We start from the raw sequence: 16,232 nt of genomic DNA, 5'->3' as shown, positions 1-16,232 counted from the left end.
CAGTTTTTTTCAAGCTGCTTTCCAGTATCAAAATGAGTACTTTGGGTAGAAGTTGATAAATTGGTACACATTGGTCTGCCAAATGTGAGCTCTTCCAGGGATAGAATGAAGCCTCAGGTTTGCCCTCAAATGCAACACTGCAATGTGTACATCCAGCTAGGTCTATCTACAGTTGAGGATTAGATTTCAGAATCTATGAAACATAGTAGACCATTGGAGAGGAAGTAATGTGATTGATACTCCATTTCTCACAGTGTCTTGGGAATGGCCTACCAATAAATTGCATACCATTGTCTTTAATTATCTCTCTAGGGGTACAAATTAATAAAAAAAGAATGAAGCTTGCAGTGTGTGCAACAGTGGTGCTTGACATATTGAGTAGTTGACAAATGATGAGGTATAGTGAAGTAGTCATAGAGTAATAGGATCAGAGAGATGTACAGCATGGAAACAGACCCTTCGGTCCAATTCGTCCATACTGACCAGACATCCCAACCTAATCTAGTCCCATTTGCTAGCACTTGGCCCATATCCCTTTAAACCCTTCCTATTCATATACCCATCCAGATGCTTTTTACCTCTACCACTTCCTCTGTAGTCAATGATGATGCTGCAGGCATTTCCATGCACATGAGAAAGGTGCATGGAAATCGGTGTGCTTTTGGAGAATCGGTAGGCAGGGGCTTCATGCAGTACCAGAAGTGCTTTCCATTGATTTTGCAGATGCTCTTGATGTTCCCTTGCAGTTCCTAACAAGAGTTTCAATGTCACTGCTGTTATCTGCCCAATGTACTGTCTCCCTTTTGAGTCTTCTCATCCATTCTGTGCCATGTGTAAGTGATGAAGTGGTTTCTCATTCACACTTGGACTGTGGGCATTGCTGCTTAGGCCAGCATTTAGTGCCCTTTTCTAATTGCCCAGAGAGCAATTAAGAGTCACTTACATTGCTGTGGTCTATGAGTCACATGTAGGCCATAGTAGGTAACAAGGGTAGATTTTCTTTCCTAAAGGACATCAGTGAACTAGGTGGGGGTTCAGGGACAACTGACAGTGGTTACACAGTTGCCATTAGGCCAGCTTTTTATCACATTTTTATTGACTTCAAATTTCACTGGCTACCATTATGTGATTTGAATCTATGTCTCCAAAACATTAGTCTAGCGTTTGGGAGACCCACTGTCAGTTGAAGACTATTAGGTTAATATGACTCTGGTTTCACAACCTACCTATTTTTAAAAATTACTCCTTTGCAGATGTCTAGTTCATTCCAAAATGGTGAATATAGCATAATGTGCTGTCTTTTTCCATGAATGAGAGAGAGGCAGGTATTAAGGGAAATGACAGTGGTGGGCATCATTGGCACAAGTGGTCAGGTGCCCCAAGCACATGAGTGGGCAGTTCAGATGGCAGGTAAAAACAATGACTGCAGATGCTGGAAACCAGATTTTGGATTGGTGGTGCTGGAAGAGCACAGCAGTTCAGGCAGCATCCGAGGAGCAGCATGCAGGACTAGTGATGTTGGGAGCCAGGGTGGGTGACAGCGAGTGAGGGAATTGTGAGATTGGTAAAGCAAGGGCCTTGGTAGGAGGTGGGTGTAGGAGCAGAGATAAAATTAGAGTATTGTATCAGAGAAAAGATGGTGGTCCTTACAATGGCAGAGTGAAGAAGGCCATTGATCTTCTTCATATAGTACTCTGCATTCCCCCAGATGACTGATACTGCTCTAACCTGGGTGGCATTCTCAGACTAGGCTGGCATGGTGTGGTGTTGTGGCTTCTGCCAGTGATTCTGGGGTTGGGGGGAAGATAAAGTCCCATTTGTGCACACTCCATCAAGTAGGACCTCCAGAACCCTACCTGCAAAGTGGGACACTGATTTCCCCCTGTTTACCACATCTGGGTCAAATGTCAGAAATGGTGTAGAACAGCTGTATTCTGGCATTGCTAGTCCAGGTGCACAATGAGCTTTTAAAGATATAGTGAAGATTGCCAGTGAATTTGGGGATATCTGCTGAGAAGTGAGCTTTCCTGGGAATGCCACATGGTAAGATGGACACAGAGTCAGATGTAAGCGATACCATTGGGTCATCACTGAAGGCAAATTTCATAATATATGCCAAGAATTCTCATTAGGCCTTGTAGCAAGAGTCTTTTTGAAAAACCCAACACAACTCAGATTTAGCTAAAGAAAAGTTCAGCCCATAATATGAACACTTTTCTCTGCATCTGCTCACAAATTGTTACACATTTGTCTGGATTTTGCCAACTTTTGTCTAAATGAAATTAATTGTAATCAATGAATACAGACGTTTAATGTGACTCTGAATTAGTCTTCCCATGTACTCCATACCTACTGGAGATCTTTTAGCTCTACTAGGGAATTTAGTGAAGATTCTTGACAAATAATTCACTAATATCCTTTGAGGAAGGAAACTCATTACCTGGTCTGGCCTTTATGTGACTCCAGACCCAGAGCAATGTGGTTGTCTCTTAACTGTCCATTGACAGTTAAGGATGGGCAATAAATTTTGAACCAGCCAGCAATGCCCTCATCCTGTCAATGTATTTTTAAAAAAAGCCATTGACCTTCCCTTGCTTGCTATCAATCTGACACATGCCCCATCACCTGCCTTTCTTAACTGTATTAAACTGGCCTGTTGATCAGAATTTGTCTACTTATCAATGAGCTTTGTTTTTCAATGCTATCTGACACCATAACAATTGAAGATATCAAAGATTGTCTCATGCACTTTAGCCTGGTTTTTTTTTTAATTTTTTTAAACCCCCACACTACCGCCTAACTGCTTATTTTTTCCCCAGCACCCACGTTGTGTGTGTGCAGATGTGAGACACAGTGAAAGACACAAGGTGCATTTAGCATGATGTTTTTTTAATTTCTTTTTTCTTCTTTTTTATTTTAACCCCCACACTACCGCCTAACTGTGGTAGTGCTTATTTTTTTCCCAGCACCCATGTTGTGTGTGTGCAGGCGTGAGACACAGTGAAAGACACAAGGTACATTTAGCATGGTATTATTTTTTTTTTATTTTTCTTTTCTTTTTCTTTTTTTTTCTTTTTTGTGATCAAAACAGTGAAGGGGAGGGTAGGTGCATTGTTTTTTTTTTAACCCCCACACTACCACCTAAGTGCAGTAGTGCTTTTTTTTTCCCCCAGCACCCATGGTGTGTGTGTGCAGGTGTGAGACCCCTCCTGTTTATTTTTTTTTTCCTTTAACCCCCACACTACCACCTAAGTGCGGTAGTGCTTATTTTATCCCCAGCACCCATGGTGTGTGTGTGCAGGTGTGAGACACAGTGGAAGACACAAGGTACATTTAGCATGGTTTTTTTTTTTTGGTTGACACTCCTGTTTATTTATTTTTTTTTTCTACCACCTAAGTGCGGTAGTGCTTATTTTATCCCCAGCACCCATGGTGTGTGTGTGCAGGTGTGAGACACAGTGGAAGACACAAGGTACATTTAGCATGGTTTTATACTGTTGTCCATGTATTTCTCTTTCGATTAGTTTACTTGCTGATTGTGCAAACATGATGGGATTCATTAGCAATGTTTTTCATCACTGATTAATTAGCTCACTGGATTGGTTTATTTAAATCAGTAAAGCACACAAGTTGTAAGACTGATATAAAAACAACTGATTGATTTCTGCATGTGCAGTTTTGAATTTACTGACTGCAAAATAGTTCTCAATTATCCTATTTTAATTTTGCTGTTCTGTTATTGAATACAGCAGTTCCTTATTTTTAGTTGCACTGTTTTAAGTCAATTTGCGAAGACTTCAGTAGGAAGCAGCATGTAGTGCTGCAAGCAGAATTTGGGGAACTAGGTGGAAAATGAGCAAACAAGACCTTGAATGTAGGAATCTTCAATTGATCCCAGAACCTCATGCAAATAAATAGAGAAATGGAAAGATAAGGTAAATGAATGAATGGCTGGATAGATAATGCAGGAGGGAAGGCTTGAGATTCCTATGGCGTTGGGACTGCCTCTGAGGAAGGAGGCACCTGCAGAATCTGGACATATTGCCCCTGAACAGAGCTGGGACTGAGTTTCTTGTGGGACATTTTGCTGTTGCTGTTGGAAGAGCTTTAAATTATTTTGGCAAGTATGTGGATGTAGGTGTATATTAGTCAAGAATAGAAAGTAGCTGAAAATGTGTTGCTGGAAAAGCGCAGCAGGTCTCGAACTCAGCACCGCCTTCCTAACCTGCAATCTTCTTCCTGACCTCTCCACCCCCACTCCCACTCCGGCCTATCACCCTCACCTTGACCTCCTTCCACCTATCGCATTTCCAACACCCCTCCCCCAAGTCCCTCCTCCCTACCTTTTATCTTAGCCTGCTGGACACACTTTCCTCATTCCTGAAGAAGGGCTCATGCCCGAAACGTCGATTCTCCTGCTCCTTGGATACTGCCTGACCTGCTGCGCTTTTCCAGCAACACATTTTCAGCTCTGATCTCCAGCATCTGCAGTCCTCACTTTCCCCAAGAATAGAAAGTACCAAAGATTTACATAAATGATTTGGATGTGAGCATAAGAGATACAGTTAGTAAGTTTGCAGATGACACCAAAATTGGAGGTGTAGTGGATCTGAGGGTTACCTTAGATCTTGGCCAGATGGGCCAATGGGCTGAGAAGTGGCAGATGGAATTTAATTCAGATAAATGCGAGGTGCTGCATTTTGGGAAAGCAAATCTTAGCAGGACTTATACACTTAATGGTAAGGTCCTAGGGAGTGTTGCTGAACAAAGAGACCTTGGAGTGCAGGTTCATAGCTCCTTGAAAGTGAAGTCGCAGGTAGATAGGATAGTGAAGAAGGCATTTGGTATGCTTTCTTTTATTGATCAGAGTATTGAGTACAGGAGTTGGGAGGTCATGTTGCAGCTGTACAGGACATTGGTTAGGTCACTGTTGGAATATTGCGTGCAATTCTGGTCTCCTTCCTATCAGAAAGATGTTGTGAAACTTGAAAGGGTTCAGAAAAGATTTACAAGGATGTTGCCAGGGTTGGAGGATTTGAGCTATAGGGAGAGGCTGAACAGGCTGGGGCTGTTTTCCCTGGAGTGTCGGAGGCTGAGGGGTGACCTTACAGAGGGGCATGGATAGGATAAATGGACAAAGTCTTTTCCCTGGGATGGAGGAGTCCAGAACTAGAGGGCATAGGCTTAGGGTGAGAGGGGAAAGATATAAAAGAGACCTAAGGGGCAACTTTTTCATGCAGAGCATGGTTTGGGTATGTAGTGAGCTGCCAAAGGAAGTGGTGGAGGCTGATACAATTGTAACATTTAAGAGGCATTTGGATGGGTATATGAATAGGAAGGGTTTGGAGGGATATGGGCCGGGTGCTGGCAGATGGGACTAGATTGGGTTGGGATATCTGGCGGCATGGACGGGTTGGACCGAAGGGTCTGTTTCCATGCTGTACATCTCTATAACTCTAAGTAATGCTAAACTTGTATTGACACTTGTTAGACCTCAAATGGAGTATTGTTTACCATTTCGTATCAGTCACCACTCTAGGGAAAAATGTGAACACGTCAGAGAGAGATTTACATGAATAATTCCAGCAAGAAAAAAATTCATCTGTGAGGATAGATTTGAGAAATTGAACCTAATCTCCTTGGAGAGAAGTTGGCTAAGAGGAGATCTGAAAGAAGTTTTCAAAATGACGAGAGGGCTGAATAGGGTAGATAGGAAGAAACTGTTCCACTTTCACATGCAAAAAGATCAAGAATGAAATGGCACAGATTTAAAGTGATATGCAGAAGAAGCAAATGTGATATGAGGTAAAAACCTTGTCACACAATGAGTGGTTTGGGTCTGGTGTGCACTGCTTGGATGTTTGGTGGAGGCTGGTTTAATTGTGGCATTCAAGAAGCCACTGGGTGAATATTTAAATAGAAGCAACATGCAAAGGCATGGGGAAAAGATAGAAGAATTACATTCAGTTTCGATGCTTATTTGGAGAGCTGGTTCTCACACAATGGGCCATATGGTCTCCTTCTGTGATGTAATACTTCTGTGAAGTCATTCAATGTTGGCCAGTTAAAGGGGCCCATTTTTAGCATGGGGGGTTTATTTTAACATAATTTGACATCTGATGTGACCTGCTGGGTGCCAATTTGGAGCAGCCCCTCCCACTTACTGTTCACCTCTCCCCCACTTGTCTTCTGCCAACATTGTCTGTTATCAACTCTCCCGTCTGTTCAGTTAGTGACATCTTCAATTCTGCAACTCACGGCTGCTCTTCTCATAGGCCTAGAAGGGTCAAGGAGCTGGAGAGCTGTCAAGTCTTAATGTCAGATAATGGAATATACACTGGCAGAAGTCAACTGAAGAGTCACCATACTTCTATATTTTTACATTTAGTTTATTTTGAAAGCTATTTCATATGTGAATATAGGAATTTTGTAATGTATGGTATTTTAACTTAAAGGGTAGGATGTTTTACTGCGATTAGGGATAGGCAACAAATGCTAGTTGGTGATGCCTAAACCCTGTCAACAAATTTTTTAGGAAGGTTTTATTTTTCAGATGAGAATGGTCCCACAGTCTTAACTATGGTTTTTTTATATTGTTAATGGGAAAATCTGATCCCCATGTCACTGTTTCTCGAAAATGAAATTTTAAATTAAATACAAATACAACATTAAACAAGGATTTAGTATGCAGCAACATTGGCAAAACCTTTGTAAGACTCCAAAATGAAGAAAATCATGTTCTTCATGAAACAGTGCAGGAGCCCAAGTGCTGACAGGAATTTCACTCTTTTAGTATGGTTCAGTTTGATAGATATGACAGCAAAGATGATTAGATTTGTCAAAATTTAATTGTAATGGGATAGTAACACAATTTCTTTTGTTTCAGAATTTGTATTCTGTATTATAGCAGTGGAAATTTGAATATCTGGATTTTCTCTCATACTTTTTGCCTTTTTAGCACAGGATATGGTGAATGTTTACTTGATGAACCTGTGACAAGAACATACTCACTTCCGCATCAGCTCCCTGGTCAGATTTATAATGTTGACAAACAATGTGAATTGATTTTTGGATCTGGTTCTCAGGTGTGTCCCTATATGGTAAGTACAATAAGCATATCTGACAATGAGATAGACATAGTATACAATAATTATTGTTCTGAAAGTTGATCAATCATACCTAAAGTATTCATTTCCAAATCACTGGTAAGTTGCACTACTATACATCACATCATAATCGAGAAAAAGAAACACAATTTCAAATTGAAATAAATGTGTACTTTCATTGAATTTGTTTTATTCATTTTGTTGCATTCATCTGTTTGTCAGGTAGCTGATATAATAATGGGGTGGATTTTCAACTTTTCACCTCTTATAAAATTGTAATGGTGGATTCAGATAGAATAATAAGCAAATGATTGATTCCCAATTCCTGCTTAGCAAATTTAAAATCTACCCCAATTTTTAATGTTTGATGAAACTCACCTCAGCAAATAAGTTGTGTGGAAAACAGTTCTGTTGTATTACAGAGAGAACAATGCCATTGTGCATTAAATAATACACACTGTAAATAGGTATGACACTACTTTTTAGTACTGGGAAAATAAAGATTTTGACAATATCAGATTTTCAAAGCATTTTCTTTTACTCTGTAGACACAATGCAGACGTCTTTGGTGTACAAGCACTGAAGGAGTTCAGAGGGGCTGTAGGACTCAACATATGCCATGGGCGGATGGGACAGAATGTGAACTCGGAAAGGTAATTGCTTCTTAATTTTAAAAATGTATAAGCTAAGTAGAAATATCAGCAATATCGGTTTCATGCAAACTATAAAATTAAATGACTATTGTTTTACAAATATATGTGACATGTCGTAACATTCACAATTTTCTGCTGTTATAAAAAGAAGTTTCTTTGGTCACACGCATGTTTGGATCCAAGCCAGTATTAAAGAAGCACAGAAAAGAATATCAAAGTATTAAATATTGTCTCCTTGCCTTTAAAATTGACACTGTTTAACTTTCAGATGGGTATATCTCCTCCTGTGACTGATAGAAACATAAAGTAGTAACAGACTTAAAGCAATTTTAATGACATGCTTGCAGTACACTTTTCCATTCATTATCTCGGTTGTACATAATTATTACTTTCCTAACCATAACTTCCTTTTAAACTTCATTTTAGTCTATTTTTGTGTTAAGTACTTAAGTTTTTGAAGTAGCATGGTGTCTTTTCGTTATGAAATTGGGATATTAAAGAGTGTCTCTTCCACAGAGTAAATTTTGAGAAATCCGTTTTGATTTTTCAGATTATTTTCGTTATCTTGCTTATACTCTGGGTAAGGTTACAGATGGAGAAAAATTTCAAGGATGCATTACACTCTTAAGCTGTTCAGCCTAATCTAAATAACTATCCATGTCCTGCATCCCACATCTGGTATTCTCATTGGACCATGTTCACTTCCTTTCCTTCTATTGTTGACATCAATTATATTTGCATTGCTGCCATAAGTGAGAGAGTAAACCCTGGGGAGGTGGGGGAGAGAGGAAATTTTGTGCGTATCTAGGTTAAAAAAATCCAAAGATATAATTGTCAAAAGTTCAAATGGACATTGTTTTTCTCTGAACCTTTTCCAATGATATGCGTTTCTAAGTCATAAAGCCCAATGCATATTCACCAAAGATTGAATGCAATTGTGGTCCAGCATTTTAAAAATATTGCGTCGAGGTCATATAAACAAGAGTGGGATATGTGCCATTGCCTCCCAGAAACATATTTAATGTGTTGATTAATGCTGAGAGAAAATAAAGTGGATAAACATTTATTTGAAATGGGATTGAGGACTGCAGGGTAATTAAAGACAAACATGACAGAATGCCCCACTGAATATGATAGCTCCTCTTTTCTAAGATAATTGGAAATATGTTTATAAGTCATGGATAAATAATCAAAGTACAAGGATAAGTAAATATCCTAAAGTTTCAACCATTCACTTTTGGGATCAGATTAGAAATTTTGCAGGCTGTTCCTTACAATGTTAGATTGGTGGATTAGTGCCTGTGACAGATTGTACATCATCGACAAAGAGCCAAGTCACCCTCTCTTGTTCAATATGTGCTTTTATTCTTATGTTAGAAAGCTTCATTAAGAAGATTACCAAACTATATTCACTGTAGTCAATGCTAAAGAAATGATATAAAACTATAGGTCATATCAAATTCAAATTAGGATTGCTAAATGAGCCCAATTATTAAATTGGAAGACAAGATAATATTCAACACAGTTGGAATCTGAAGGTTCCAGGGCACTAGCTGGCTGAATGGACCATGTTTTTGTGTTTTTAAGGTTAAAAGGTTCGAGAATGATGTGTTACTTAAACACAGTGATAACCTTCAATAGCTTTAACATGCAAAGCATCAAATCCAAAACCAATCCTGTCCGTAGAGGATACTTCAATACACTTCACAAAGTAGGGAGAAATGAACACTGATATTCTATCTAATATTGCTGTATAAACTTTACTGCTGTTGATAGCATTGAAGATTATGTAGCTCAGTCCTGACTGAGCCTGTAAGTTTCCTGCTGTTTACAACTCAGTACTATATTATACATTGAATTTGTGCATAGAAATTGAAAACAATTTTCAGAGAAACATTTATTTGTGTAATGTTGCTTCATTGATACCAGTGGTCAGTTGTCTGTGGCACAGCCTGCCCATTGGAAATTAGAGTAAGTCTCCATATCACTTTCTCATGCCACTGGTAGATTGAAATTTATTTCCCTGTTGGCCTTAACATGTTACATTGTTTCAAGTATTCATGTATAAAAATATCATCTCAGATTTGCAGTGTTTGTCTCATGATGAACAGTGCACAGAATAGAATAAAACCACAGAATAGAAGCAAAACAAAGACAATAATTGTTGGAGAAACTCAGCAGGTCTGGCAACATCTATGGAGAGAAAACAGAGTTAACATTTCAAGCCCAGTGACTCTTTTTCAGAAAGGTTCTGATGAGGGTCACTGGACTCAAAACATTAATATGTTTCTTTCTCCACGGCTGCTGCCAGACCTGCTGATTTTCTCCAGCAATTTCTGCTTTTGTTTAAAATTTCCAGCATCCACTATACTTTGTTTTATGACAGAATGGAAGGACTGTGTCATGATTCATTAAAGATTTCTGATTAACTTAAATAAATAGAATTACCACATGCACAACCATGTTACTGAAGAAAGGTAACGATTTCTACTTTGTTCACTACTCTGATATGTGATCTGGATAAAATTAACATGTACAAATCAACAAATGCATCGCAGCTCTGAGCTATAACATGTTAAAGCAACGAGGCTTGGTTAACCTTGCCATCCTTCTGATTGCAAGCTTCAATGCTGGCAATGAAGACAATTATTTTAATGTCAACAATCTCATGGAATTCAGAGCACATTCAGAGTAAATATCAACAGCAGTAAAGTTTAGATAGGAATATCAGCTGGAATATCAAAATTCACATCAAATTTAAAGGAAATTAGTCATGTGACTCAACACTGCCACAGTTGTAAAATATGAAAGTTATGTGGAGAATGTACCCATTAACCCCTGCATGAAAGCATTATATCTATGATGCAAAATCAGCACATGGCCTGTGAAGAATTATTGCAAAATCTTCCATTTTACCAGAAAACTTCACGATTATTAATTCTAAGCATTGCAGGGTGGTAATGTTTCCTGTGCATGATTTTAAAACAGTGGTAATGTCAACCGAAATTTAATGTATAATATGCGAACTTATAATTTTCCGATTACTTTAAGTTCTGAGGTGTTTCAGGAAAATAAAGTAGCTTATTGATATTAATTTATAGCATAATTAAAACTGTGTACAGCTTGTAAAAACTTCCAGCCAGCCAAACTTTGTAAAAAAAAGCATCCTTTGTGGGAATCTCAGGTCCACGTCAACTGGTATGCAGAATTACTGCTGAGTTTCTCAGATCCAGTATACTAATTGCCTTCAATTCACTACTTTTAGGCCAAATTGTCACATCTGACTTTTCATATTAAACCATAGGAAAGTTGGCACTGAGGTGTGTGTGTGTGCATGTGAAACATAAATAACAATGACAGATTAGAATCAGTTTGTCAATATAAAACAGCACTAAGAATAAAAATTACATCAAACAGTAATTTTAAGAATCACCCAGGTCCTCACAAATCTTGAAATCATGAATCAAATTATTGGTGATCAGAATATCTGCATATACTTTACACAGGACTGTATTACAGGGAGGTAAATGAAGTTTCTTTATTGAAATAGCATTCTGTACTATGACTGGATAAATAAAACTCTGTTACGATCCCTGAAAACTGACAATTTGTAAAATGATATTTGAGTTTCAGTCATTGACTAGAAGTATCACACAACAAATTTCAAGTTTTAATACTTCTAATGTAACAAGCAAATCGAAAGTGATTCTGTTTCAATAGAATGCAGTTAGCAATCTTTTCTTTAAACTATAGAAAAAATTTAACCATTAAAGCTTAAACTGAAATTTCTCCACAATTGTTATAGTTTATTCAGACTCTAAAGTAGCCCCTTTGTTCTCCAAGAATCAGTCTGAAGCTATTCTCCACACTCTGTGGCTTTTTATCTTTTTGCTTCCCAGACAGTTACATCTATTCCTTGAACTAACTTTCACTGCAATGATTACCCTGGGAAATCATACCTCTCTGCAAAAGTAGGCAAATAGTTCATTTCTGTTTAAATCTTCATGTTTTTGGGCTATTCAATCTGAATGTGAGTTTTCATCCGCCTCCTATGTGATGGATAATAAAGTCAACATTTTCTGCACTCCTGATGTGGGACTGGATACCTCTACCTCTGTTTCAGTCATCCTGACTTATTTCTGTAAGATTCAGTCTTAGCTAAAGAAAACTGCAGCCAGATGTCACAACAGTTTGCTATTGACTTTTCCTTCTTGAAACAAAACAGGCAGTTTAAAGTATAACCTAACATTCTCAACAGCTCATTGTGAAACTTGGAGACTAACAGTTTTTTGACAGTCATCACAAATACCCTTGCTATTGTCTGCATATGTGATTGTATTACAACATCTTCCCAGTAAAACAATTTGCACTTTCTTCAATCTTTACTAACCATGTTGGTTAGAATTCAGAACAGGTCACATGATCTGCTTCATTCTATTATTTTACTCTTCAAATCAGAAAATAAAATCCCAGACCGAACAGCCTTATAAAATTTGTGTGTGTAATAACTCCAGAAACTTGAGGTTATGACTTCTAGAGTAGGGCCCTATCACAGTAGTGATAAAATATGCACTATCAATTTTCAACTTAAATCTTTTGATTTTACTACCAAGAGCTGAAAATGATTTTACGCATGAAAATGATTTTAGGAGAAAGAGAAAACACTGATTTAAGATGGCCACGGTGGTCAGCTGACCAGATCAGTCAAGCTCATGAAATCAGTCCGAGCTAAAATTAACATTTTATCAAAATATAGTGAAACTTAGTCAGGTATGAAGAACCTCACTTCTCCTCTTTTTAATTTATACCTTTCTGGGAGTTTCACATGTTTCATTGCTTGCAGATTGTCCAGTTTGAAAAACTAAAGACACCAGACATGGGAATGCAGAAGTGAACTGCCTTTCAGGCAAACAACCTTTGAGCAGGACAGAGAAAATAAAGTGGATACCTCACAACAAGTTTTCAAAGCGTCTCTTTCTCTCTGTCTGTCTCTGTCACTGTCTGTCTGAATCTCTAACACATACACACAACACAAACTCTCTTGCTCTTTCTTCCTCTCTGCCCTTCTTAAGCTTTATGCCTGTGTGTATTTTTGAATTGTGATATTATGCTTGATTACATTTTTCAAGCATAGCAGGTAATAAAACTTCTCACTCTTTTTCATTCAAGAAAACCTTGTATTGGCGTTTTAATTTCACTTAGTGAATGACATTTTAATTGAAGCATTAAAAAGCTGAGTGCTGTAAAGAATTAATAAGACTTGTTGCAAACATGTTAGCAAGTTCCAAAGAGGGGAGCAAATTCACCCGTCCTCACCTGAGCATTGTGAAAGTTCTTTTTTAATTGTATTTTTGAATTTGGAGTTAAATAGAAAAATAACTGTTTTAAAAACCAAAGTTTGTGGAAAAGATTTCTACATTTTTTCAAAGCTGAAAATGTGTTGCTGGAAAAGCACAGCTGGTCAGGCAGCATCCAAGGAACAGGAGAATCGACGTTTTAGGCATAAGCCCTTCTTCAGGACCGAAGCTTATGCCCGAAACGTTAATTCTCCTGTTCCTTGGATGATGCCTGACCTGCTGTGCTTTTCCAGCAACACATTTTCAGCTCTGATCTCCAGCATCTGCAGTCCTCACTTTCTCCTCGTACATTTTGTCAAAGGCAAGTTACCTGACAGTCATTGAAAGTGCTGTTTACACTGTCGTTTATTCATTAGTTGGGGAGATTACTCAGTTGGGCAGCTGGACCCAAGGGGTCTCTATGAAGGGAGATACTGATGATAATGAGTAACTGATTGATTGGTTTGTAGAGTGGTGACCAGGTATGCATGCCAAAAGCCTTCTACCTGCCAACAACAAAAGTGATTTGCTGTGGTGTAGCTGAATAGCTTGTGGGTAAGAATGTTTGAGAGAGAAGCAGTTGAACATCCAGAAAGAAACTGAAGTAAAAATTACCTTGAGCTGACCCTCAGCAGTTGCTGTAAGCTGTGGATTTTAACCAATGAGTCAGAGACAGTCACTCTGTGCCTCTTGAAAGCAAGTAAAAGACCATAAGGTATAGGAGCAGAAATTAGACCATTCGGCCCATCAAGTCTACTCCACCATTCAATTATGGCCGATAGGTTTCTCAACCTTGTTCTCCAATAAACTCAGATCCCCTTGATACTCAAGAATCTCAGTCTTAAATGTACTCAATGACCTGGCCTCCACAGCCATCCGTGGCAATGAATTCCATAGATTCACCACTCTATGGCTTAAAACGTTCCTTCTTATCTCTGTTCTGAAAGATCTTCCCTTTACTCTGAGGCTGTGCTGTCAGGTCCTAGTCTCTCCTACCAGTGGAAACATCTTACCAACATCTACTCTGTCCAGGCTATTCAGTATTTTGTATGTTTCAATTAGATCCCCCGTCATACTTCTAAACTCAATTGATTATAAACCCAAAGTCCTCAAACGCTCCTCATATGTTAAGCTTTTTATTCCTGGGACCATTCTTGTGAACCTCTTTTGAACACGCTGCAGGGCCAGTACATCCTTCCTGAGATATGGGGCCCAAAATTGCACACAATACTCCAAATGTGGTCTGCCCAGAGCCTTGTTGAGCCTCAGAAGTACATCCCTACTTTTATATTCAAGTCCTCTCAAAGTAAATGCCATCATTGCATTTGCCTTCCTAACTACTGACTCAACCTGCAAGTTTACCTTGAGAGAATCCTGGACTGGAACTAACAAGTCTCTTTGCACTTCAGATTTCTGAATTTTGTCCCCATTTAGAAAATAATCCATGCCTCTATTCTTCCTATTAAATTGCATGACCTCACACTTTCCCACGTTGTACTCCAATGGCCACTTCTTTGTCCACTCTCCTAACCTGTCCAAATCCTTACACATCCTCTTCGCCTGTCCCCCTACCTATTTTTGTATCATATGCAAACTTAGCCAGAATGTCCTCAGTTCCTTCATCCAGATTGTTGATGTATGAAGTGAAAAGTTGTGGTCCTAACACTGAGCCTTCGGGAACACCACTTGTCACCAGCTGCCTGGCAAAAGGACATGGCGAAGGAAGGTCTTGAGCTTCACCTCTACTTTCCAGCCCAGAAGCAGCAAGGCTTGAGAAGCCAGAAGGACCATCTCAATAAATCTTGTGAACAGAGACAATTGAATTAATCTTCTAGTATTTACCTCTGTCCTAACACTTATACCTTTTTTTGTGTCTGCCTGTATGTTTGTGTCGAGGAGTTTCATAAGGAATATAAGAATTTTAATAAAGTTATATGTCAATAATTCCTAATTATTTATCTGTACCTAGAATCTGTGTATTGGCAGTAAATAGTTGTTGTTGTTTAGTACAGGAACCTTGTCAACCTGGGTCGAAAAAGAGAAGTAAATTGGGGACTTTTGAGCACCAGATGTTTCTATGTCATTACAGCAAGCAATTAGGTTGACAACTGGAATATTGGCCTTAATTGCAATGGGATTGAAGTGTAGGAATAAAGATGTCTTGAGAGAGAAAATCATCAGAGATTGTTTCTGCTGAATGTGGAATCTGAAATGCTGCAGGGCACAGTCTCAGAATGAGAGGCTGATCAGTTTGGAATGAGATGAGAAGAAAACACTTTACTCAGAGATTTTCAAATCTTTGGATTTCTCTACTGCATGTTTGTAGGTGTTCCATTGTTTTATACATTTAAGGCTGGAGTACAGAGATGTTTGGTGTCACAGCAAATTAAAGGATATGGAGAGCAGGATGGAAAATGAAGTTGATGCCCAAGTTCAGCCATGATGTTATTGAATGCTGAATAGGTCAGGCAGGCCATTTGGTCTATATTTCTGCTACATTTTTTATGTCCTAGCATGTGCAAGTGATGCGGCTGTACAAGACCTTGGTTAGGTCACTGTTAGAATATTTCATGCAATTCTGGTCTCCTTCCTAACGGAAAGATGTTGTGAAACTTGAAAGGGTTCAGAAAAGATTTCTAAGGTTGTTGCCAGGGTTGGAAGATTTGAGGTATAGGGAGAGGCTGAACAGGCTGGGGCTGTTTTCCCTGGAGCGTCGGAGGCTGAGGGGTGACCTTACAGAGGTTTACAAAATTATGAGGGGCATGGATATGATAAATAGACAAAGTCTTTTCCCTGGGATTGGAGAGTCCAGAACTAGAGGGCAGAGGCTTAGGGTGAGAGGGGAAAGATATAAAAGAGACCTAAGAGGCAACTTTTTCACAGAGGGTGGTACGTGTATGGAATGAGTTGCCAGAGGATGTGGTGGAGGCTGGTACAATTGCAACATTTAAGAGGCATTTGGATGGGTATATGAATAGGAAGGGTTTGGAGGGATACGGGCTGGGTGCTGGCAGGTGGGACAAGATTGGGTTGTGATATCTGGTCGGCATGGACAGGTTGGACCGAAGGGTCTTTTTCCATGCTGTACATCTCTATGACTCCATGAATCACAATAAAAGCCCAATTGAAATGTTGTC

General features: G+C 38.9%; 1 protein-coding gene across 7 annotated transcripts in view; it reads left to right on the top strand.

Annotated features, from left to right (window-relative positions):
• The window catches only part of adamts9 (ADAM metallopeptidase with thrombospondin type 1 motif, 9), a 258,667-nt gene that overhangs the window by 65,844 nt on the left and 176,591 nt on the right, over positions 1–16,232 (top strand). For all 7 annotated transcript variants that reach the window (XR_015759408.1, XM_087994412.1, XM_087994415.1 and 4 more), the window contains exons 10-11: positions 6,959–7,100; positions 7,655–7,759. Coding sequence is in view for 6 of the 7 variants with exons in the window: in XM_087994412.1 (XP_087850538.1) it covers positions 6,959–7,100; positions 7,655–7,759 (247 nt within the window). In the remaining variant the exon portion in view is untranslated. The remainder of the gene's footprint in view (positions 1–6,958; positions 7,101–7,654; positions 7,760–16,232) is intronic.

This window comes from Chiloscyllium plagiosum, unplaced genomic scaffold, assembly GCF_037043375.1.
Source record: "Chiloscyllium plagiosum isolate Xiang-an unplaced genomic scaffold, Cpla_swu_hap1 HiC_scaffold_14, whole genome shotgun sequence".
Classification (NCBI taxonomy): Eukaryota; Metazoa; Chordata; class Chondrichthyes; order Orectolobiformes; family Hemiscylliidae; genus Chiloscyllium; species Chiloscyllium plagiosum.
This window is presented reverse-complemented; position numbering and strand designations above follow the sequence as displayed.